At 42.5% G+C, this 26,509-nt stretch overlaps 1 protein-coding gene across 4 annotated transcripts in view; it reads right to left on the reverse strand.

The window, feature by feature from the left end:
* Positions 1 to 10,019: 10,019 nt before the first annotated feature.
* The window catches only part of macroh2a1 (macroH2A.1 histone), a 28,576-nt gene continuing 12,086 nt past the window's right edge, over positions 10,020 to 26,509 (reverse strand). For 2 of the 4 annotated variants that reach the window (XM_030794012.1, XM_030794011.1), the window contains exons 6-9: positions 18,297 to 18,387; positions 15,167 to 15,256; positions 11,737 to 11,911; positions 10,020 to 10,637 (exon numbers count right to left, since the gene is read on the reverse strand). In XM_030794012.1, coding sequence (XP_030649872.1) covers positions 10,472 to 10,637; positions 11,737 to 11,911; positions 15,167 to 15,256; positions 18,297 to 18,387 — 522 coding nt within the window. In that variant the 3' untranslated portion in view covers positions 10,020 to 10,471. Of the gene's footprint in view, positions 10,638 to 11,736; positions 11,912 to 15,166; positions 15,257 to 18,296; positions 18,388 to 19,666; positions 20,133 to 24,353; positions 24,454 to 26,509 lie in introns of those variants that run through there. The other 2 variants (XM_030794013.1, XM_030794014.1) reach the window with 2 other exon arrangements.

The raw sequence follows: 26,509 nt of genomic DNA on the forward strand, positions 1-26,509 counted from the left end.
CCTGGCGAGGTCATCTGAGACACTTCATCAGCACTTCAGTCTGCACCAGCTGCAGGCCCAAATCCATTAACCGACCGGATGACAGAGGGGCAATATCGAGTTTAATTGAGCGTTAATTAAAACGGTGAGATCTCGAACAAGAGAGGGCAGTGTGTGACTGTGCTCTCATTTCGGTGGAATCTGAGCAGGTTGTGTAATTTTGGATAACAATACACACATGCTTGTGTTTTACTAGTTTCATTATTGTTTTGCCAACTTCAGATCCAGGAGCGTGCTGGTCTATGTATGAAATTTGTAGCTGATTAAAAAGCTATACTTACTGTCCCCAATTTAGAGATCTTAGTGTGCATTTGATCTGATTCTGGCTTTCCACGTCCTAGTGAAATATACAAACACAAACAGACTGTCTCCCCCTCATACCAGGCCTCTGTGAGAGTGGACTGCTCTCAGTGTAACAGCTCTTTTTTGTAAATCTGTCTGATTTAATTTCCGTCGGTTTTCCAGATGGTTTGGGCTTTAAAAGGGCTGATGGTGAGAATTTATTGCACACAGTGTGTTCCTGACCCAGACTCTGGCTGGGTTTTGTGCAGAGTGTCACTGAAACCTCTGGACCAGTGGGACCGTCTGTGTTGCATGTAGTCTCTGCTCCAACGCTGATTTATTGTCAAATGTTGGCAAAACTGTTGGTAGATGTGGAAAGACTACACTCCTAATCCTCACTGTCTCTAGTATTTGGGTTTGATTCTGTACCGGCATCTCTCTATCTCTTTCCCACTGGGAACATATTTCATTTAAATGAGCCAAGAAGAGGATCAAAGACAGAGAATATAGTGGCAAAATAACAAGCACTTCAACTCACTCAAGACCAGTTTTCCTCCTATTTGATTCATCTCCATTACAATGATCCAGTCAATGAAGCTTCTGTTACACTGATATGACGCCAGTTTCTTTCCCACCAGGTGGAGTCAAAAGAGGTAACCAATTAACTCTGACTCACTGACTATTAATGTTCAAAGGAGACCAGCAAAATTCTACAATGAGCATTTAATTTGCCTTCGGTGAACAAACATCCCGACAGGCCATTTTTCCACTGACTAATGAAAAGGAAAACAGCCGTCACTGATGAATACAGTGCAGTTTGCTCTTCAGATATAGCATCAGACAGGACCTTAGCCGTAGTTCATTAATCACTTTTCAGTGTTGCATCACAGTACCCACATTTGACAAGAGACAAGGAAGTAAGAAACTGGGCCGCCATTCAGATGTGCAGAATATTCCTATACACTAAGCACCAGCATTAGCATATGCTAATCAATAACATGACCAGGAATTCGAGCATTACAAATACTCTCACCCAATCACAAAACATATTACTGGTTTTGAACAAGAAACAAATAATAAAATAAAATAAAATAATTCTACACCACCCTGGAGGAAAGGTGAGGGTGGTGCAGAGGTGACACTGTGGTGGAGGAAAGGTGAGGGTGGTGCAGAGGTGACACTGTGGTGGAGGAAAGGTGAGGGTGGTGCAGAGGTGACACTGTGGTGGAGGAAAGGTGAGGGTGGTGCAGAGGTGACACTGTGGTGGAGGAAAGGTGAGGGTGGTGCAGAGGTGACACTGTGGTGGAGGAAAGGTGAGGGTGGTGCAGAGGTGACACTGTGGTTGAGTAAAGGTGGGGGTGGTGCAGAGGTGACACTGTGGTAGAGTAAAGGTGGGGGTGGTGCAGAGGTGACACTGTGGTAGAGTAAAGGTGGGGGTGGTGCAGAGGTGACACTGTGGTGGAGGAAAGGTGGGGGTGGTGCAGAGGTGACACTGTGGTGGAGTAAAGGTGGGGGTGGTGCAGAGGTGACACTGTGGTGGAGGAAAGGTGGGGGTGGTGCAGAGGTGACACTGTGGTGGAGTAAAGGTGGGGGTGGTGCAGAGGTGACACTGTGGTGGAGGAAAGGTGAGGGTGGTGCAGAGGTGACACTGTGGTGGAGTAAAGGTGAGGGTGGTGCAGAGGTGACACTGTGGTGGAGGAAAGGTGAGGGTGGTGCAGAGGTGACACTGTGGTGGAGGAAAGGTGAGGGTGGTGCAGAGGTGACACTGTGGTGGAGGAAAGGTGAGGGTGGTGCAGAGGTGACACTGTGGTAGAGTAAAGGTGGGGGTGGTGCAGAGGTGACACTGTGGTAGAGTAAAGGTGGGGGTGGTGCAGAGGTGACACTGTGGTAGAGTAAAGGTGGGGGTGGTGCAGAGGTGACACTGTGGTGGAGTAAAGGTGGGGGTGGTGCAGAGGTGACACTGTGGTGGAGTAAAGGTGGGGGTGGTGTAGAGGTGACACTGTGGTGGAGTAAAGGTGGGGGTGATGTAGAGGTGACACTGTGGTGGAGTAAAGGTGGGGGTGGTGCAGAGGTGACACTGTGGTGGAGGAAAGGTGGGGGTGGTGCAGAGGTGACACTGTGGTGGAGTAAAGGTGGGGGTGGTGCAGAGGTGACACTGTGGTGGAGGAAAGGTGAGGGTGGTGCAGAGGTGACACTGTGGTGGAGTAAAGGTGAGGGTGGTGCAGAGGTGACACTGTGGTGGAGGAAAGGTGAGGGTGGTGCAGAGGTGACACTGTGGTGGAGGAAAGGTGAGGGTGGTGCAGAGGTGACACTGTGGTGGAGGAAAGGTGAGGGTGATGTAGAGGTGACACTGTGGTGGAGGAAAGGTGAGGGTGGTGCAGAGGTGACACTGTGGTAGAGTAAAGGTGGGGGTGGTGCAGAGGTGACACTGTGGTAGAGTAAAGGTGGGGGTGGTGTAGAGGTGACACTGTGGTAGAGTAAAGGTGGGGGTGGCGCAGAGGTGACACTGTGGTGGAGGAAAGGTGGGGGTGGTGCAGAGGTGACACTGTGGTGGAGTAAAGGTGGGGGTGGTGTAGAGGTGACACTGTGGTGGAGTAAAGGTGAGGGTGATGTAGAGGTGACACTGTGGTGGAGTAAAGGTGGGGGTGGTGCAGAGGTGACACTGTGGTGGAGTAAAGGTGAGGGTGATGTAGAGGTGACACTGTGGTAGAGTAAAGGTGGGGGTGGTGCAGAGGTGACACTGTGGTGGAGGAAAGGTGAGGGTGGTGTAGAGGTGACACTGTGGTGGAGTAAAGGTGAGGGTGGTGCAGAGGTGACACTGTGGTAGAGTAAAGGTGGGGGTGGTGTAGAGGTGACACTGTGGTGGAGTAAAGGTGGGGGTGGTGTAGAGGTGACACTGTGGTGGAGGAAAGGTGAGGGTGATGTAGAGGTGACACTGTGGTGGAGTAAAGGTGAGGGTGGTGCAGAGGTGACACTGTGGTAGAGTAAAGGTGGGGGTGATGTAGAGGTGACACTGTGGTGGAGTAAAGGTGGGGGTGGTGCAGAGGTGACACTGTGGTAGAGTAAAGGTGGGGGTGATGTAGAGGTGACACTGTGGTGGAGTAAAGGTGGGGGTGATGTAGAGGTGACACTGTGGTGGAGTAAAGGTGGGGGTGGTGCAGAGGTGACACTGTGGTAGAGTAAAGGTGAGGGTGGTGCAGAGGTGACACTGTGGTGGAGGAAAGGTGAGGGTGATGCAGAGGTGACACTATGGTGGAGTAAAGGTGGGGGTGATGTAGAGGTGACACTGTGGTGGAGTAAAGGTGGGGGTGGTGCAGAGGTGACACTGTGGTAGAGTAAAGGTGGGGGTGGTGCAGAGGTGACACTGTGGTAGAGTAAAGGTGAGGGTGGTGCAGAGGTGACACTGTGGTGGAGTAAAGGTGGGGGTGGTGCAGAGGTGACACTGTGGTAGAGTAAAGGTGGGGGTGGTGCAGAGGTGACACTGTGGTGGAGGAAAGGTGAGGGTGGTGCAGAGGTGACACTGTGGTGGAGTAAAGGTGAGGGTGGTGCAGAGGTGACACTGTGGTGGAGGAAAGGTGAGAGTGGTGCAGAGGTGACACTGTGGTGGAGGAAAGGTGGGGGTGATGTAGAAGTGAAACCTCTCCCCAGAGAACTGTTTTCATAATAAACAAACTGCCTCAGACATCAGAATGAATCTGACACCCTGAGCTGACCGCAGTGGAACCAGATATCTACAATACCATAGGACTTCACTGTGACTCACTGCCTTGTCCTGAGAGGCACATCATATCCTATATCTAGTAAATGCAGCCTAGAACGTCACTATGGTGACCACTTAACTCGTCATTTACCATAGTTACTGGTTAACAATAGATCTGTTGTTAGATTAGTTCCAGTTGAAGCAGTGACCGTGGACCTTTCCAATAGGAGAAAAGCATCAGTGTTTGGGATGTTCTGACATCAGAGTCCGTGGGCAGGAACCAACAAATTGATTGAGCTGAAATTAAATCTTCAGAAAATGAATTTGATTTTTAAAAATGTGATATTTGGCACAAATGCAAATTCATCAGCTGTAACTTAACACTGGGTGTTTGTGAGCACTGACATGGAGTTGTTTGAAGCACTGACATGGAGTCTCACACAGTTACTTTAACCCCTGTAAATGCGTAATAACAGTTCTTTGTGCTGGAGGCTAATCCCACTGAGGCCTTGTTGAAGCTCTGTTTATAAAACCCTGCGTTTAATGGTGAGCGGTGGACAGTAAAGGTGTACAGAGACATCATTATCTGTACCTGTATCTGTTCAACCAACAAAATTATCTGTCTCTGTATCTGTATTCGGATTGTAGACTGGAAGTGGGCGTGGTTTATACCAGAAGTCGCATTAAATCAGGCAAATGTTGTCTTTTTGAACCTAATATTCATTGGCAATGCAATTTTTGTGCCTTCAAAGCATCAAATTGATTTAATATCGGCATATAATGAATTATGAAACATATTTCCACATCCGCATACTGTGCTTTTCATCTCTCTCTCTCTCTCTCTTTATTTTTATGTTTAACTAAACTAAGTTTTATGAATTGTCTGAACCTTACCACCACCACCCCTTTAACTGAGAAAAATGTTTTATAAATCGAAAAATTCTGTTTTGCACTAGAGATAGAAACTATTTACTGTAAACATATATAGAAAAACATCCTTCAGTTGAAGGGAATAGTCTTAAATTTCAGTGATGCTGCGCTCAAGATTCTTGTTGTGTTAACGTTACTGTAGTTCGCTAGGGAGACGTGAATTACTATTTTACAAGATAATTTGCGCTGACTTGGTGGGGGCGACTCCAGAATATAGCGATCACTTAAATAATCTGTGGTAAATGAAACGACTTTCGACTGTTTTTTTTTTTTTTAAATAGACGGAATGAACACTTTCAGCTAAAAACTACAGGTTCAACGTTTCATTTTGATGTATAGATTGTGGGGGTAGCTGCCACACCAGGCTTTTGTCTCGCTAGCTCCTGACTCGGTGGGGGCGACTACAGAATATAACGATCACTTTTCAGTAATGTGTAGTAAATGAAATGAGTAGTTAGTGTAATCAAAGCCCTATGCTGCAAACAGAATGTGGCCACCCACAATTATATAAAACGATTTGACGACACATAACGGCTGACGTACAGACATGTCAGTCATGTTTTCCCCCGAATAATAACGAGTAACTTCGGGTAGAGGAAATATCTGTTTCCATCTCATTATTTGTGTTTTCCCACATAACAGATTCGGATTCGGGTATATCCCTAGTGGGCAGACAAAGACAGGGATCTAGCTTCCCTTGCTGAAAACCTCAAAGTTGACTGGTCAACAAAAAACAGTGTGTAACTGTGAAGGGGACAGCAAAGCCCAGGCTGGGATTTGTGAAGATTTTTCTTGTCGATGTGGATATACTTAGATTGTTTGGTCTCAGGTTTGCGAGGTGGTGAACAAAGACATGAAGGCTGGTCCTGAAGACTGAGTCACTGAATTATTGAACGGAATTTACTTTTGAATTTTCAATGAACTTTTAAACCACATGAATCTTTGTGTGTGTGTGTGTGTGTGTGTGCGCGCGCGCGCACACGCATTTATGTGTTTGTATGCTTTTGAATTTTCATAGTCTTTTGAACATTTCCATTCTGTTCACTTGTTTATCTCATGAGGAGGTGCATATGTGGTATTTAAAAGGACCTTTCTGCAGCACCTTTGACCCCCCTCCATTCCTCTCTGTATGAAAGGGATTCCTATGTGAAAGAAAAGAAAGTGCCAGACACTCTGAATCAGACATGTAGCGTAGCCAGTGAGGCAAGCGTTCGCTCTCTTCCCTGGGTGAAAGGGTGGTTAGGTCATGCCCCGAGGACAGGTGTGTGTTTGTATGAGTCTGGCTAAGTGTGTGTGTGTGTGTGTGTGTGTGTGTGTGTGTGTGTGTGTGTGTGTGTGCTTTTGTTATGGGATATCTTAGGGGATACGTGAGTCAAGACAGGGTTACACATAGGGCATGCCTTGGACGCCATGAGAAGTGCATGACGACATTATTATTCTTAAAGGAGACAAACGCAAATCTGAGAATATCCATTCAGAAATCAGTTATAAACAGAGAAAAGACAGAGCAAAATAAAGCCTGCTCCAGCCTGAATGAAAGCACTGCACAGATTTTACATCTTGTTTTCACAAATGTGTCACTGGAATGTAAATTTCCAACTTAAATATAATACTTAACAATGTCTTCACAAAGTGGAGACTCAAGATAAAAATAGGTCAACAAAACCTTAACTGCATAAATTATTAAATATGCTAAAAAGTAAATTAGAACTAAAAGTATATAGAGTAGAACAGAACAGAAAAGAACAGAACAGATAAGAACACAATAGAATAGAACAGAACAGAACAGAACAGAACAGAGCAGTGCAGAGCAGAGCAGAGCAGAGCAGAGCAGAGCAGAACAGAACAGAACAGAATAGAACAGAAAACTCCAAACCCAACAATGGAAATATCTTTGATGTGTGGTCATGTTTCTGCTGCTTCTAGGGGAAAAATTACCCTCCATCCAACATTTATGGTATACCTACCTCCCAAAATCTATTACTTGGCTTGCAAGCACACACCTGAGTCATCTTGTTACCTGTCCCTCCCCACTGAGGTGTCAAATCCCAAAGAGGATAGAAAGACAATAGCGAGCACCTAATTACCTTCAGAGCAAATGTTCACTGCTCAGCCACAGTAAACCACGTGCCTTAGGGTGAAAGAGGTGCAATTAGCATGCTTTTTAAAAGAGAGGTCTCTCTGATATAGTATTATGACCCCTCACCTTCCAAAGGGAGATTTCTTTTGATTACCGCCTACTTTTCCCTGATTCTTGTCATTTAGCTTATCCACTACAGTGACCCAGAGGACATGCATTCACACCTGAGTGGCCTGTCAGACATGTATTCCCTGGTCACTTTGTTTCGTTAAACTGACCTGAAAGCTCTTCATCTCACTTGCCTTATATGCTCTTTAGTTAATGCTATATTTCAGCGATACATCATTATTATGGGCGATTACTGATGTGCGTCAGACAATGACATCCGTAATAAACCTTCAGTCCTGCCTGGCCTCTCCCCTCCCCCACCGGTATCAGTCAGTTACCTCGGGTTTAATCATTTGCAGATACGTAGAGGAACTTCAAGGTCCTGGGTTTATCTGTAGACCTGATCCTTTGATCTCGGATACAGATTAACTTCAAGCACAAAGCCGGTTTGGTGGTGGGGAGGAGTCCTGTAGTAGTCCGAGACCCAGGCCTGGCCTGCTGACCCTTCTGAGACCAATAAAAACCCAACAGGTAAACAATTTACAGCACAGCAGTCATGGGTTGCCTGACCCAGGGTGTTGTGCTTAAAGAGAGTGGTGGAAACAACATTTCTCCAGATGAACATCTTCTGTTGTGTGCACTGCTGTGGCTGGAGGTACAGACAGTCTAAGTTTGTGCATTCTGGGTGATATTTAAGTGACAGCAAAACCATTTGAGTTTGAAACATTGACTGGATTCAGCCACAGTTATATACCGTTTTCATGTGTACACATGCAGTGAGATGTACAAGCCACTCTAACTGTGTTAAGAGGCTTAGACAGTAAAGAAAATTATGAGATTCAGCACCGTCCATTCCTCAGACAAAGGGAAAGACAGATACTGAGTAACAGTGGCATTAAAGAGGACAAAAAACACACTTCTGTAATCCCTACTCATTCTAGCCCTGTAAATCCTGTTTACACACACACACACACACACACACACATTCACGTACACACACTCAGTCTGTGCTTAAAGATACCCAAACATCTACTACATAAGCCTCAATAATAAGTGTCTCGTTACTTGGCTTCTAGAGTGCTTTCCACATCCATTCTCTGGTTTAACTAGGAAGGAGATCAGAAGTGTGTTCTCTGAAATCCCGAGAGAGCGTGATGGGGAGCTGCCAGGCTTCGCAGACAGGCCCTTCACCAAAAATCCAAGCCTAAGATCCAGCAATTGGGTGACGCCTCCAGTGACAGTCTGATTGACAGCTAGACTGACACATCATTACTTCCCCAGTGCCATCTGAGTGCCACAGCCAGGGGAGGAGGGGCTGAGCCCTAATCTCCCCTCAGTGGAAATATAATAAATCAGCAGGCCACGACCATCGCTCGACTACTGAGGCCGAACGGGGATTGTGTTTAATTTATTCTTCTAAGCCAGGGAATCAGGCCAGAACCAGGGACAGGCATATCAGGTTTCCATACATTTACCAGCACATGCCTCAGTTGTTCACTCGGCTCTGTTTGCTAGTGCTGAGGGAAAGACAGCACCTCTTCTTCAGAAACTCCGACGTTTGTCTCTGGCCAAGAAAAACCTGACATAGTGAGGAAACAGGTCAGAAATGTATCACTGCTAACAAAATGTGCTCTCGAGTTAACACTGTTTTTACACTGCTATTGGTTTACCAATGATAACACCTAGTTTTGACATGGATACAGTTTTTAACAGAAACATTCTGCTACTAGACACTGAGGCAATATCAGAAGAACAGATTACCAAGCGTAGGCCTAAATGCAAAATTACAAGACAAAACCATTCAAGTCCATGTCACATTCAGTGATGTTTTTGTTCACTGTAAACAGATGTCTAAGCTCCATGAGCTTGACTCCGAGGATAAAGTCAATCAGCATTCTCTCCAAGCATCAGTGAGCGGGCGATTTTGCCAGAATGTATAGAGAGCATTCACTCGAGAGGCTCCCATGGACCATAATGAAGGACATATTACATTCCATTCATGTACACTGGCCAGATCTTTTGATGACCAGCTCTCTGCCCCTCCTTGATCTTCTCCTCTGTTTGTTTTACTTTACTCTTGTTTTTTTTCTTCCCTCTAATTTTTTCGTGCAAAGAATAAAAAAAGAAAAATAATCCGCTGGGTTCTGGGAATGAGGACAACGCGCTCCACAGATGCTTTGAATTTATGGAGCTTTCCCTGTGAGGAGAAAGGGTGAACCTGCCTGTATTTCCTGTGGATTAGCCCTTGGTTGGGTGCCCTTCGAGGAGGTCTGCAGAACAAGTCTCCCTCTCGCACTGGGAAAGTGACCCGGCACTGACTCCTGTGTCAGGGTGGAGTGGTCCTGCCTACACGGGGCAGAACACGGACCTCTCCAGAGAGAGCAGCTTCACCACAACCTGTTATACATACAACTACACTAGATGAGTTCTGCATTTCTCTGGACTCCAGCTGATAAATAATGCTGTGTTTTTACTGAGGCTGATTTAACATGAACTCAATTCACTCTTTACAGTCTACAGAAAAACTCAACCCTGTCTGAAAAAGAGAGCTTTTGTATTAGCTTCTGAGCTTCTGGAAATCACCACTGCGCAAATTCAAATTATTTCATCATATACAAAATATGATGAAATAATTTGAATTAGCGCAGTGGTGAGATCTGCTGGGATCTGAAGTGAGAATAATGTAATGTAATATAATGTGTGGCGTACCTGTTCAGTTCAGACAATATACTCTGCACACACAAGGGGGAAAAAAAAGTTTCACATATTTTTTGACAATGGACTGCCATCTTCTGGTGGTGCAGACACACTGCACTCCCTCAGTGTGAATTTTAAAACATAGAAACAGAAGGCAAATGTAACCACATCCAAATATTTTAATAAAACCTGTTACATACACTCCATCTATTACATGAATAATACACACAGTCACCAAAAAGGTTTCTCCCACAAAAAAGACAGTAATGAGAACACCATCAGGGTACAGCACAAACACACAAAATTAATGAATCATCTTTACAGTAAACTCATGGCAAAGAGTTGGAATGCAACAATCATTCAACGACCATGAAAATAACCCCGTCAGACGACAGGGTCCTGATAACCAAGCACTTCCATAACCTGCTACTGCTCTCTCAGGTCAGTGTCCATCACTCAGTAAGACAATAACAACAAAAACAACAACAAAAAAAACACAGAAATCTGAAAGAGACAGCATAGAGTTGCTTCTTCATAAAACCCTTCAACAATTCCTTGGTAAATTTTCTTTTTTTTTTTCTTCTTTTTTCTCTGAAAATCTCAGACAAGCATAAAATTGGGGATGAGAAAAATGTTTAATTAGTGTCAAGTTTAGCCATTTCCTGCACATAGATCCCTATGCTCTCACTGTCGAAGAGAACAAAGTAAACCGTCTTAATGGAAGATGACATGGTCGCCACAAAGTAGCTGGAGATTGCCTTCAGGATGAGCTGAGCTGCAGTTTGTTTGGGAAATCCATTTCTGCAAAGTCCAAATCATACAACAAAACCGGTAAAACCAGAGCAGTGTCTGGGACATAAGACACTCTTTTTCCAAACAGTGGACAGTGTTTTGTTTAAATGATCTGAGTGAAACGCGGTGACGGAACATCAGAGGTGACTGACTGCTGCTGTTACCAGTTCTTCCCTGACTCCCCGATCACCCCGATCACCCTGAGCAAAAATCTTACCTAAGCAAAATCTGTTTCAAAGGTATGTTTTATCTTATATGGTAAACTCAATTTTTTGTGTGTGTGTGTGGGGGCGGGGGGGGGGGGGGGGTGGGGGGGTTCAGTGTGGTTGTTATCACTTGACAGTGTGGGGTTTTGTCAGTGTGGTTTTACTAGTGACAGTTTGGGGTTTAGTCAGTGTGGCTTTAATAGTGACAGTATGGGGTTTAATTAATATGGCTGTTATCACTGACAGTATGGGGTTTAGTCAGTGTGATTTTAATAGTGACAGTGTGAGGTTTAGTCAGTGTGGCTTTAATAGTGACAGTATGGGGTTTCATTAATATGGCTGTTATCACTGACAGTGTGGGGTTTAGTCAGTGTGATTTTAATAGTGACAGTGTCAGGTTTAGTCAGTGTTTAGTCAGTGTGGCTTTAATAGTGACAGTATGGGGTTTAATTGATATGGTTGTTATCACTGACAGTGTGGGGTTTAGTCAGTGTGGTTTTAATAGTGACAGAGTGGGGTTTAGTCAGTGTGGCTTTAATAGTGACAGTATGGGGTTTAATTGATATGGTTGTTATCACTGACAGTGTGGGGTTTAGTCAGTGTGGTTTTAATAGTGACAGAGTGGGGTTTAGTCAGTGTGGCTTTAATAGTGACAGTATGGGGTTTAATTGATATGGTTGTTATCACTGACAGTGTGGGGTTTAGTCAGTGTGGTTTTAATAGTGACAGAGTGGGGTTTAGTCAGTGTGGCTTTAATAGTGACAGTATGGGGTTTAATTGATATGGTTGTTATCACTGACAGTGTGGGGTTTAGTCAGTGTGGTTTTAATAGTGACAGAGTGGGGTTTAGTCAGTGTGGTTTTAATAGTGACAGAGTGGGGTTTAGTCAGTGTGTTTTTTACCTTCCACTGCCAATAGATGGGAAAGCCACTGATTTGAGTTTCTTTTCATCGGCCAGGGCAAGGCAGTTTTTCACTGTCTTGTCCAGTAGTTCCTCACACTTGTCGGAGCCCCAGCCTGGACTGTTACAGTGGATGACAAACTTTGCAGGAAGGCCATACCCTGATGTCAGGACGGCTTAGAAACAGAGAAAAAAAACACATGCATTACCACGGTCTTCTCACACACACCTTTAATGAGAAGTCATAAAATAATGTTTATCTGTAATAAGTTTTGCTCAGATCAGACCATGTCTTTGAATGAAAATAGTAATTAAAAGAGAGTTAAATTATTTCAGTAAGAGCAATATAAATGGCAGGAGTATTAGGTATGTTTCCGCTATCATAAGAGCTACAATGGGGACAATTAGAGGAGTTTTCAGACATGTCACATACTTGTGTCTTTTTCCTTTGCTCAGGAAAAGCTCAAATCCTTTTCATAACAAGCGCATTTATTAGATGTAAGCAGAGTTTAAGCAGGCTGTAGACTGGGCCGCCGAGATGGGAAATGAAATGTCAGAGATCAGGTCCCCATAGGGAGCAGACCTCTGAGACATGAAAGGTGGACGGGCTGGAGGGTGGGAGCTCTGTGCTCTGGGCCCGTCACTAATTGGTAAGTGCTGTTTGTTTGGGCTGCAATCTCACTGCCAACAGAAACCGCAGTGTAACCCAGCCAACAGCCTGAATGCTGCGAAGTGAGCTGTCCTCATTAGCGTTAGGCCACCCTACTGACTCTGTTCAGCACATGTTTCATACTGACGCGCTCAGAACGCCAGCGTACTCATCTGTGTGAGACAGACCGCTAGTGCAGCAAGCTGTTCATCTCTATCTCTGAGATGTTTCAGGACTGTGAATCTCTGAGATGTTTCAGGACTGTGAATCTCTGAGATGTTTTAGGACTGTGAATCTCTGAGATGTTTCAGGACTGTGAATGACTGAGATGTTTCACGACTGTGAATGACTGAGAATTTTCAGGACTGTGAATCTCTAAGATGTTTCAGGACTGTGAATCTCTGAGATGTTTCAGGACTGTGAATCTCTGAGATGTTTCAGGACTGTGAATGAGTGAGATGTTTCAGGACTGTGAATGACTGAGATGTTTCAGGACTGTGAATCTCTGAGATGTTTCAGGACTGTGAATCTCTGAGATGTTTCAGGACTGTGAATCTCTGAGATATTTCAGGACTGTGAATGACTGAGATGTTTCAGGACTGTGAATGACTGAGATGTTTCAGGACTGTGAGTGACTGAGATGTTTCACGACTGTGAATGACTGTGAGGTGGTGCTGACTGGCGATACCACAGCTTTAAAATGGATGGGTGTTACAATAGGGGCGGGTTACTGACATAAGCCCATGATACACACTAAAGCAGTGTTTTACACTGACCACACTGTGCAGCTCACATTAAATTAACATCTGTTTTCAGACAGAGTCGACTGAATTTGTGTGCACTGATGAGATGGAGGACTAATAATAGCCCTTAGAATACTGCTTCTTTTTCCATCTGAACCAGGATATTTTCCCTATTTCAATATGGCTTAATATGTGGGGTTTTTTCCTAAAAAACAGCTTTAACTGAAGGTCTTTTTGGTCTTCTGTTCAAAATGAAATGATTAAAAAACATGATTATTATGTCATTTTGTCATTGCTTTGCTTAAATGAGTTAACCTCATTGTTTATGTCAGTTAATACACTGTATATAGTGAAGTCTTGTACATTACAGATTGCCATCGTGAATGTTTCATTATTAATTAATTGTTTTAATACCAGTGAGTCTCTACTCATGTTCACTACTGCAGCTCTCATGGGCAGCACCAGGGAGAGGCGTGGGCTGCTGTAGGATAGCCATAGCACCCCCACGACATTTCTGTGGTTTATGTAGAATTTTTCATTTTTAATGTGTGAATACTATCATTTGAAATATAAGTAAATAAATAAATAAAAACAAGCCAATTATATTTAGACTGAAAACCATAAAGCCAACACAGGTGATCTGATTCAGCCGATGGGTGCAGCACACACTGACCTTTTGACCTTACTTTCATGTTCTGATAGCCAGAGCGTTTTTTGTTTTTTTTTTAGTAACTTTGGTAATATTATGGAAGCATTAGCGATATCCTGATGGATCGTTTCTTACTTCATAAACATTCACGTGTGGAGACTCAGTCAAAATTAAACAAGACTGATTGTGAACCTAATAAGGCTACAGGTGGCCAGTGGTAAACGCATGATTTTCTTTTTCTGCCGTCTATTATGAATTTAAAGCACACATTCTTACTCCTTATAGTTATCTCTATGCAATGCTCATTCATATCACATTAGGTCTATGGAATGGAATACTGTTGATTCATTAGTTGAGGTGTTGGTAACTGGCAGCATGAGTTTGTGGTCTCAGACTCTGAGGCTGAAATGTGCACAGACCTGCGTCTGTTGCTTGCTGCTTGTGTGCAAGCCCTGGCCATGGCATAACTGTGTAAGATTTTAAATTCAGAGGTGTTTTTAAATAGGCTGGCTAATGAACCTTTCATCTATACCCCATGAGCTGAACATCTCCGCCTGTGTTTAACACAAACTGGCATTGCCACTGTCGCGGAGCGGGGACTGTGTATGTGCGCGTGTGTGTACGTGTGTAAGGGGTGTTGCAGTAGAAATTAACGTGTGGCGACCGGAACATTAATAGGAAACCCTAAATATCAGAGCACCCACGCTGAAAAGTCAAGCAACCCCATAGCACCAACAAAAGAAAATTTCTGGTGTTACCCCTGGCAACTCTTAATATTACATTTTTACTACCAAACTACACATAATAAACAACTAAGCCTTGCAGGTCTTCCATTTTGTCTGATTCTACCGAGCACCCTACACTTCAAGCTGAGGCATACAGTTTGTCTATAATTACAAATGATATAAATATAATGTGTGGTTTTGGTCACTAGGCCGTGGCCTCCCTTACACCCGAACATCTCTACTTTGGACTGTTGTTCTTCTCTTTTAAAAAAATTCTTTGTTAAAATTCCATGTGATGTGTTGACACATTTTGACAAGTTAAAACCACAGAAACATTGTATTGACTGACTGGTAGGTCCCCGACAGAGGTCCCTGACAGAGCATTCGCACTGTCTGGGCGACCTCTAGTGGTGCTCCTCAGAAAGAACACCCCCCTCCTCATAGAGCAAAGCTACTGCCAGAATTTAGACCAGTACAGCTAAGCTTCTTGCTTAAACAGTGGTTCCTAGCTGGCATGGATTATCTTCACTAGACTCAAAACATGCCCTTGTTTCTGCATTGCTGTGTTGTAAAGTCACATGTAGTCCCCTGGCCATATCTGAAAGAGCTGAGTTGTAATGGTTCTCCTGTTCTCCAGTTCTCCACATGAGCACCATAAACCATACCTCCAGCAACCTCCAATGGCCCGTTCTTCTTGCGCAGTTCCAGAACTGCCTCCCCAAACTCCTTCCCTCCCTTCTTTTCCAGTGCACTGCCTAAAAAGAGACCGACATTAGTTGCACCTCTGGCCTGGTGAGTGAACAGGCAGCCTCTGGAAGCAAAGCAAGCACAAAACCTGGTCAACTTTATTAACCAGTAATCGAAAACACACGGCGAAAACACATCGTGTCTCCTTTAGACCTTTGCCATGCTTCAAACAGGGTCAAATTTAATGTTTATCATTTGAGGATTAGCCTGTGGGTAATACTTAAGAAAAATGTAATTATGTAACTAAGTTTTATTGATCTGATTATTTCTGCATCATTTATGCAATCATGGGTGATTCTGTTTACTGATGTGATCCTGCCTGAGGAGTCGTTTGCAGGTCTCTCCTAGCCTACACCATGCTCAGTATACTTACTCTGGAATACAACTGGGTTTGTGGAGTTTTTCTGTTTTCTGCTTTTCATTAGATATACTCTCTGGGACTAATCTGTCTCATTTTCTTCCCTAATCTGGAATGTCTGATGAATCTGAAAGCTTGAAAACCTCCCCCGACATAGCACTGAAGCTAACATGGATCTCCTCCAACATGCCAAACCAATCACTCACTGTTCCACAGTACAAGTTTTGTACTACAGTCAAGCAATGCCATGTGTGTGGCCTGAAATTATGCACAGGTAGGTGCCTGATTGTCACTGATCATAGCTACGACCAACAGGCAGCTCACCCATTTCAGGGAATAAAATATGTTACAGCTGACTGTATGTAGCTGACTGTATGTAGCTGATCATATGTAGTGGACTGTATGTAGGAGACTTTATGTAGGAGACTGTATGTAGCAGACTGTATGTAGCAGACTGTATGTAGCAGACTGTATGTAGCAGACTGTATGTAGGAGACTGTATGTAGCAGACTGTATGTAGGAGACTGTATGTAGCAGACTGTATGTAGGAGACTGTATGTAGCAGACTGTATGTAGCAGACTGTATGTAGGAGACTGTATGTAGCAGACTGTATGTAGGAGACTGTATGTAGCAGACTGTATGTAGGAGACTGTACGTAGCAGACTGTATGTAGCAGACGGTATGTAGCAGACTGTATGTAGGAGACTGTATGTAGCAGACTGTATGTAGGAGACTGTATGTAGCAGACTTTATGTAGGAGACTGTATGTAGCAGACTGTATGTAGCAGACTGTATGTAGGAGACTGTATGTAGCAGACTGTATGTAGGGGACTGTATGTAGCAGACTGTATGTAGGAGACTGTATGTAGCAGACTGTATGTAGCAGACTGTATGTAGGAGACTGTATGTAGGAGACTGTATGTAGCAGACTGTAGTAAGGAGACTGTATGTAGCAGACTGTATGTAGGAGACTGTAAGTGGCAGACTGTATGTAGCAGACTGTATGTAGGAGACTATATGTAGCAGACTGTATGTAGGAGACTGTGTGTAGCAGACTGTATGTAGCAGACTGTATGTAGCAGACTGTATGTAGGAGACTGTGTGTAGCAGACTGTATGTGGCAGACTGTATGTAGGAGACTGTATGTAGGGGACTGTATGTGGCAGACTGTATGTAGGAGACTGTGTGTAGCAGACTGTATGTAGCAGACTGTATGTAGGAGACTGTATGTAGGAGACTGTATGTAGCAGACTGTATGTAGCAGACTGTATGTAGGAGACTGTATGTAGGAGACTGTATGTGGCAGACTGTATGTAGCAGACTGTATGTAGGAGACTGTATGTAGCAGACTTTATGTAGCAGACTGTATGTAGGAGACTGTGTGTAGCAGACTGTATGTGGCAGACTGTATGTAGCAGACTGTATGTAGGAGACTGTATGTAGCAGACTGTATGTAGCAGACTGTATGTGGCAGACTGTATGTGGCAGACTGTATGTAGCAGACTGTATGTAGCAGACTGTATGTGGCAGACTGTATGTAGCAGACTGTATGTAGCAGACTGTATGTAGGAGACTGTATGTAGCAGACTGTATGTAGGAGACTGTGTGTAGCAGACTGTATGTGGCAGACTGTATGTGGCAGACTGTATGTAGCAGACTGTATGTAGCAGACTGTATGTAGGAGACTGTATGTAGGAGACTGTATGTGGCAGACTGTATGTAGCAGACTGTATGTAGGAGACTGTGTGTAGGAGACTGTATGTAGGAGACTGTATGTAGCAGACTGTATGTGGCAGACTGTATGTAGGACACTGTATGTGGCAGACTGTATGTAGGAGACTGTATGTGGCAGACTGTATGTAGGAGACTGTGTGTAGCAGACTGTATGTGGCAGACTGTATGTAGGAGACTATACGTAGCAGACTGTATGTGGCAGACTGTATGTAGGAGACTGTATGTGGCAGACTGTATGTAGGAGACTGTATGTACGTCGTTCCTGATGCAGGACACAGTCATTAATGTTCACTGAGGTTTACTGAGCCACAGTGTTAAAGTGTAGAATCAGAACCACCCATGATGGCTTTGGTGTAAGTTTTGACACTATTTCATGTCATGGATGGGTCTAAGGAAGCATTTGGGATGAGAGAAAACTATTAAATGCAAAATGGGTGAGCAGTGAAATCATTCACACACAAATATGAAGGAAGGAGGACAATAGGCTCTCCCATCATGTCTGTCTGTCATCATTACCTTACCTTACCAAAGACAAGACAAAGCACTGATGACTCGTCTGCCATTCATGGTTCGGTATGAAGTTAGAGGAGTTATCTCAGGAACAGTCTCTACTGTAGACTTCAATGTACTAAACATATTATGGCCCTTTCACCATCGTTATAGCAGCATATGAGTTTGCTTAAGCAGTGTTAAAGCCACTGAGTTTGAGCTTGCACATAAACCTGAAGCAGCTCCGTGTGTGTTTTATGCTGAAAATACAATGTTAAAAGAAAGTGCATTGAGATGTCTAAACTGGTGACAGCCATGACCACGTCACAGCACTGGGAGGTTTTCAGTATTACAGGAGTGGTCATCAATGCTTCTATGTTTTATGTAAGACATAAACAGTTGGAAACAAAGCTGTCACTTTCTTTTGACAGAGTACTGTCACCCAGATAAACAGAGGCTCCATTACCTACTTCTCCACCCGTGTAGAAGGTGGAGTTGGTCGGGTGAACGACAGCGTCACTGTCGATGGTGGCAATGTCAGCTTGTACAACTTGCAACTACAACAATGACAAACACATAATATGGTGTAAAACAGAATGAATGAAGGACAATCAGAGGAGATGGAGACTGTAGCAACTCACAAAGTCATTACTTCAGATAATGTAACAAGTTAATGTAATAAAAAGCAGATAAAGTACTAATCGTTTAATGACATAATAAAAACTCTGAACACGTTTTGTATATAACATAATTTCATTATATGGTGGCAATTACACACAGAGTGGGTAACAACCTTTTAAAGGGAAAGTGTACTAACCTCAGCTTATAATGTCATAACACATTAAAATCACTGTGTTTATTCAGTGCAGATGAAGAACTTAATGATCAGGTCTAGTGATTTATCTACTGATTTGTTATAGATCTAATGACATAAACCAAAGTAAATACAAAAATTCTCATCCTAAACCTAACAGATAATTGCAAAAATAAAAGGAACACTATGTACTGCTTAAAATATAAAATGTGCACCAGTCCATTTAATTACTTTTAGAAAATCACCCATACTATGGGTTACAATAATACACAGTAATACAGTTCCTCCTGAGAGTCTGTCCTCAAAATCAAAGAGCACTAAAACACTGCATAGCTGATCACAGATCAGCCATTAGGAGTAACAATACTGAATACACCATAACACAGTGAGACAAACCATGGACCAGATTCACCTCTAAAACCTCAGAAAAATCACTTAAACAAACAAGAGGTAATGACATCACTGACAGTCACATGAGACCTGGATTAATTTGGACGGTCTTAATGAACTGTGCCCTAAAGACATGCCTTTATAACTTTTATAACACTGTTTACAAAGATGCAGAAACCTGCTTTACAAAACAGGGACTTTCAACAGTAAATAAAATTTGAATACCATATTTGGACTTGTGAACTGCGGAAATAATCACATGATATCTACGTTCTAAAAATGTGTGCCTTTAATCACTGATGTTGAACATGTTGTTCGGGGCCTAAAGGCCTTGTGTGTTTAATAATAAGCTGTGACTGAGAAACACCTTGGCAAAGGCCAAATGTCAGTCTGGTCCATTAAAAACTTATCCACAAGACATCTGTGGACCTTGTCAATCACCAGCTGATCTCTTGAACTTTCTAAGATCTCTACTTATTCACAAAGTCTGGACTGAAAAGATGCATATGACGTTCAGCTCTGTTTGGTCCAGTCTTTTCCTCATCAAATCCCAAACTCATGGTCACTTCCAAAACTCCCTGATGGCTCATTGCCTTACGTGTCAACCCGACTGGGAACTGCTGCCTCACATCCATGTGCACATGTGTATACATCTTAATGTAGCAAGGCCTCTAGAGTACATGTGTATACATCTTAATGTAGCAAGGCCTCTAGAGTACATGTGTATACATCTTAATGTAGCAAGGCCTCTCTAGAGTACATGTGTATACATCTTAATGTAGCAAGGCCTCTAGAGTACATGTGTATACATCTTAATGTAGCAAGGCCTCTAGAGTACATGTGTATACATCTTAATGTAGCAAGGCCTCTAGAGTACCAGACCCTGAGTCATCAGAAACGTTCCACCTCAGGACTAATGCCACTAATACCACTCCCACCACCTGCCCCCAGCCCTGGGCCACCTACCCCAATCCCCTGACACACGCAGATGATGAGTCAGGATTCAAAAGGTACAGTGTGTACCTTCATCCATCTGTATGATCATCTATCAATATGATCATCCTCAAGGTGCCTGTCTGAGCCTGCATGCCAGCCTCTCTGCAAAAACAGAGACATTGGTACTGAGTTCTCCCAGTCATGCCCTTTACCTCTCCTGGATATGACTTCATCCTGATCTCTGAGTCTGCGTCAGAAGTTTGTGTGCTAGTGTTATCTGAAAGCTGTGATTCCTCTAATGTTACATTACAACATCATGTTTATTCATGTTTCCTTTGCTGTCCAATACTGTGATTGTATGGACAGCTGTACTACAGCCTTATTGGAACTATCCATTTCATAAAGGCATTTTTGTCATAATAAGAAACAGAAAAAACACAGTCTGAGATGCAAGGCAAAACTGATGAGCAATCCTGAATCAGCTGACAGCAAACATCGATCTAAACCATGAGCAGGCAGTCTCACCAAAAACAGCCCATGATGACTCACTCCTGTTTTCCACCAACATCACCAAAAGACCAAGATGCTCTATGGCCTGTGGACCTTGTTAGGCCGTTTTTGTGGATCTTTTTTAGGCTGTTTTTGTGGATCTAAGAGGCTGTTTCTGGGGATCTTTTTACGCTGTTTTAGGGGATCTAAGGCTGTTTTTGCGGATCTTTTTTAGGCTGTTTTTGTGGATCTAAGGCTGTTTTTGTGTATCTAAGAGGCTGTTTTGGGGATCTAAGAGATTGTTTTGGGGGGTCTTTTTAGGCTGTTTTTGTGGATCTTTTTAAGGCTGTTTTTGTGGATCTAAGAGGCTGTTTCTGGGGATCTTTTTACGCTGTTTTAGGGGATCTAAGGCTGTTTTTGCGGATCTTTTTTAGGCTGTTTTTGTGGATCTAAGGCTGTTTTTGTGTATCTAAGAGGCTGTTTTTGGGGATCTTTTTAAGGCTGTTTTTGTGGATCCAAGAGGCTGTTTTTGTGGATCTTTTTTAGGCTGTTTTTGTGGATCTAAGGCTGTTTTTGTGGATCTAAGAGGCTGTTTTGGGGATCTAAGAGGCTGTTTTTGGGGATCTTTTTAAGGCTGTTTTTGTGGATCTTTTTAAGGCTGTTTTTGTGTATCTAAGAGGCTGTTTTGGGGATCTAAGAGATTGTTTTGGGGGGTCTTTTTAGGCTGTTTTTGTGGATCTTTTTAAGGCTGTTTTTGTGGATCTAAGAGGCTGTTTTTGTGGATCTTTTTAAGTCTGTTTTTGTGGATCTAAGAGGCTGTTTTTGTGGATCTTTTTAAGGCTGTTTTTGTGGATCTAAGAGGCTGTTTTTGTGGATCTTTTTAAGGCTGTTTTTGTGGATCTTTTTAGGCTGTTTTGGGGGTCTAATACCCCTTTTTCACTGCCGCGGTGCCGGTGCCAGTGCCCGATCGAGCACCGGGGCCGTGCTTTTCCACTGACAAAATACTGGTGCCGGAGCCGAAAAGCTGGCACCGGCACGGCACCACAGAATTGCTGGTCCCAAAAGTTGGAACCGCTGACGTCAGAGGCTATGCAAATAAAAACCACGCGAGAACCAATCAGTTCAGTGTTTGATGTTTTTGGTACGTGACGTTCTCTAGAGAGGCGGGAGTAACAAAAAACGTCTGACCAAGTAGCGGTAGGCTAAAGGATATTTGTAGCGTGAAAATATGTATATGATTAAAAGATGTATGAGCAACAATATGTGTCTACATCCATATGGGCTGTTGTTTACATGTTACATGAACGTAGTCGGACCCAGAGTGGTAGAAAAAGACATTCTCTCTCTCAGCTCTAGCTGGTGCAAATAAACCACTGCAGACCTGCATTTAAACACTCGTTTTAACTTTTCAGCTAGGTGACAGACTTACTATTTTCATGAATTTTGCCCTCCGAGCAAAAAGTTATAGGACAAAATTGGTGAGGTGTTTCGCTGTGTGGAAGCCTAGCGTAAAAGTAAATTTATAAAAAGCAAGCAGATGCGTTCCGTCCGACATTATTTTTTCCCCACGGAAATTACCCAAACTTTCGCTATGTAGCGTTCGGTTCCCAAACCAGTGGAAATGCGGGCCAGTTCTCAAAAGGCACCAAGGCAGCACTGGCTCCGCACCAGCACCGGCACCGGCACCGGCCTAGTGGAAAAGAGCTATATGAGGCTGTTTTGTGGATCTTTTTAGGCTGTTTTTGTGAATCTGTTTAGGCTGTTTTTGTGAATCTGTTTAGGCTGTTTTTGTGGATCTAAGAGGCTTTTTAGGGGGATCTTTTTAGGCTGTTTTTGTGGATCTTTTTAGGCTGTTTTTGGGGATCTTTTTAAGGCTGTTTTTGTGGGTCTTTTTAAGGCTGTTCTGGGGATCTTTTTAAGGCTGTTTTTGTGAATCTGTTTAGGCTGTTTTTGTGGATCTAAGAGGCTTTTTAGGGGGATCTTTTTAGGCTGTTTTTGTGGATCTTTTTACACTGTTTTTGTGAATCTTTTTAAGGCTGTTTTTGGGATCTAAGAGGATGTTTTTGTGGATCTAAGAGGCTGTTTTGGGGGTCTTTTTAAGGCTGTTTTTGTGGATCTCTTTTAGGCTGTTTTTGTGGATCTTTTTAAGGCTGTTTTTGGGGATCTTTTTAAGGCTGTTTTTGGGGGTCTTTTTAAGGCTGTTTTTGTGGATCTTTTTAAGGCTGTTTTGGGGGTCTTTTTAAGGCTGTTTTTGTGGATCTTTTTAAGGCTGTTTTTGGGGGTCTTTTTAAGGCTGTTTTTGGGGGTCTTTTTAAGGCTGTTTTTGTGGATCTTTTTAAGGCTGTTTTTGGGGGTCTTTTTAAGGCTGTTTTTGGGGATCTTTTTTAGGCTGTTTTTGGGGATCTTTTTAGGCTGTTTTGGGGGATCTAAGAGGCTCGGTCCTGTGATGCTGGTGTTTCCTTCATTTTTGTTCATATGAGGCTGCAAGGATCTACACAACTGAGACATCAGGACATTGTGATTATTACGTATCTACAACACATTTTACCAGTAAAACACTGAACTGCATAATTACATACATTTGTAACTGCAGAGCAATCTATTGATAGATCAGCATGCACCGACAGCGGCAAATAAATATACCATGATTTGCAAATACACATTCTGAATAAATATATATAACATGATTTGCAAATAGACATCCTGAATAAATATAAATAGCTAGATCTGCAAATACACATCCTCAATAAAAGCAAATCATCATCTGCAAATACTTAAGCAGAGATTGACACAATACATTAAGTATACACAAACACATATGCACTGGCAAATTAGTATAACATGTTTTGTAAATGAAAACATTTGTTGTAATGATACACACATGCTGCCACTATAACAACACTGGAGACATATGAGGAGTAATGAGAGAGAGAGAGTTTTAAAAGATGATCATGAGCGCTTGACATCTTGTGTTTGTTAGATTTAATAAAGATTTAGGTTATAAATAATCTGATTTAACAAAATATGATTTAATGCCAACTGGAAATCATTTTGCACTGTGGCTTGCTCTGCAACTAAGAGACTTTAGACCTTTTACGTTTGGGTGCTTGTGATAGGGAAGCTTTAAATGATGCGGAATTTAAATGTCCATATTTTTGAACTGACATCTGACAAAAAGACATCCAACACTGACACAGCAGGAAAAATATTTTACACATAATGCAGTACATTTGTTTCATAATAGCACAAAACAATGAATACTGAACTGAGTTAAGTGAAAACCAAAAACTTGCAAATTCAGTAAAAAAACAAGGACTGAATTTTTTTTTTTAATTTGGAATTAAAGGTGATATTATTGAATGAAAAGGAAATGCTGATCTTTATTAAAATGCAAAACCAGAGTTTATGATATATATTTTGAGGTCATTATGCTAAGTAAGTAATATGATTAGATTACTGACAACATTACAGTTTTCCTACAAAAACAAGAGTATTCTAAAATTCTGAGTTTTATGGCATTAGTCTATATTATTAATCCGAACCATCACTACATTAGGAGACAACGTTACTTTATGAGCTGCTATAGACATGACAGGAAGCACAGGGAATGTCTGACAGATGGAGAGATGGGATGACGCCGGACAGCAGCAGACTGAGGACAGAGATCTGACTGATTAAACACTGTGAAGCTCACAATGAGATGGCAGCTCTGCGACCCAGATTTGAGTAAACCCTTGAAATTTCAAGCAGATAAAGACACATAATTCCCTGTAATAGGTAAAATTACTCATCTATGGAGCAGCCCATTAAAAAATGAACAGATTTCAACTATCCTTCTCACTGGTGTTGCTTTCAAGGATTTCTCAGATCTGTGCATGCTAGCTGAGTGCTCACCTAGGTCATCTTTAAGGTCAATGTCAGCATTGGTGGGGTTGATTACACCCTCCACGTCAAAGCCAGCCAAGTTACTGATTTCACTGTGAATGAGGTTTAGCTGCAGAAGATAACATGCAGGATGGGGGTAAGAAGAGAAGCCAAAGAGCAGAACAGTTAGAAAAGTTAGACACTGGGGTCTATCGCTGGAACAGTTAGAGAAGTTAGACACTGGGGTCTATCGCTGGAACAGTTAGAAAAGTTAGACACTGGGGTCTATCGCTGGAACAGTTAGAGAAGTTAGACACTGGGGTCTATCGCTGGAACAGTTAGAGAAGTTAGACACTGGGATCTATCGCTGGAACAGTTAGAGAAGTTAGACACTGGGATCTATCGCTGGAACAGTTAGAGAAGTTAGACACTGGGATCTATCGCTGGAAATCACAGAGGGGAGCAACACCCAAGCACAGCATCAGTTAGAATCCTGTTTAAATGAAGCAGAGTCTCTGAAAATTGCCGGATCTTTGCCATTTACAGAGGATCACACAATGTACCTTAACTGTGTGCTTCAAGTTCTTAAGTTTACACTTTCGTACCAACTAAAAGATATGGCCAAAATCAATTTGGCGAAAGGTTTCATATCAAAAGGTTTCATATCAAAAGGTTTTGTCACTGTTGTCCACTCTGATGACAGTCAAGTCCAACTATGTCAACTAAAAACTGTTCTCCACGTCATTGAAAGCATGATCTCATAAAAAGATGTTAAATATTGATTTGGAAATGTGCAGCAAATCTTTTACAAAGCTTTTATCTTTTTGAATATCAACTTTTAAGTCCACAGATAATACTGTGAGATTAGCGACTGTTTATTTTTGAGAACCTATGTAAACTAAAGGTATGCAGTAAAACTTCATCAAAGAATATTATCACAGGATAGATAACGGTCCGTGTACCTGGCGGTCAATGGATTTTCGTTTTAAAATGAGAAAACCAAAATTGGGAAACAACTCATTTTTTGTGACCCGGAAGTTGCTTTTCGAAATGTAACGTGGCAGGGGAAGACTCATTAATATTCATAAAAGAAGCGCTACCTGATTGACTGATATGTTCCCCCTCTGACACATCGCGTGAGTGCATAAAGCCTGTCAAAACCATGGCAACACTAAACTGTCATCACAGAATTCGCCGCACTCACTGTCCGTCAGCGTGTGTCAGAGTGTGCGTCCCTTATTTGCAAACATAAATAACATACATAAAATCATGTCTTAAGAAGTCAGTAACGAGCGAGAGTGAGTGTGTGATTCTTCGAGTATTACATAGTTAGTGGACGATCGACATATGTAAAAACGAGCCGTGATATCTGCGTAGTGTTTGGGGGCTTGCGAATTTTGGTTTCTGACATCTTAAGACATAATTTGTCATAAAGTGACAACCCTAAACACTGAGTAGATATCACCGTTTGTTTTGCATGTTTCGATGGTCCACTAATTTACGTAATAGGCCTAATTTAATTTTTCATAAAACTGATTTGTGTAATTGAACGAGGACACTAGACCTTATCTTGAAGAGACTTACCAACACATAATAGTCAAGAGATACAATCAAAACAGTTGACATGTTTTTAAAAACTGTAACTACACAATTAGAATTCCATTTTAATTTCGTTGTATGAATCTGACAGCTGACTTTGTTAAATATTGGTTAGGAAAGATTATGCATAGGTGCATCACTGCTCACTGGAGAGTGGAACATTTCGAGGACCTACATTCTATTACAAAAATGGCTTTCTGGCAAACACTTCTGGCAAACACTTCTGGCAAACACTTCTGGCAAACCTCTGGTAGATTTCTACAAACGTATTTTAATTCCCGATTTCCATTCATAAACACATGAAAGACAATCAGATGACAGGTCGTTTTGTTCGTTCTCCATTCTTATTATGAAAACAAAAGTGGAGGTTGTTTTCCGCTTTTTGTTTCCCTGTTTCTAAATGGTGGTCGGGAAATAGCTCGTTTCCCGATTTTGGTTTTCTCATTTCAAAACGAAAACCCGTTGGCCACCAAGTACACGGACCAATAACCTGTGATTCAGGTGCATGTTAGTGAGGGACCTGAATCACAGTCCTTTGTTTCATTCTTATTATCATTCGTCATGTTCATTCTGTTCATCAGTAACTC

Source organism: Chanos chanos, chromosome 16 (genome assembly GCF_902362185.1).
Source record: "Chanos chanos chromosome 16, fChaCha1.1, whole genome shotgun sequence".
Classification (NCBI taxonomy): Eukaryota; Metazoa; Chordata; class Actinopteri; order Gonorynchiformes; family Chanidae; genus Chanos; species Chanos chanos.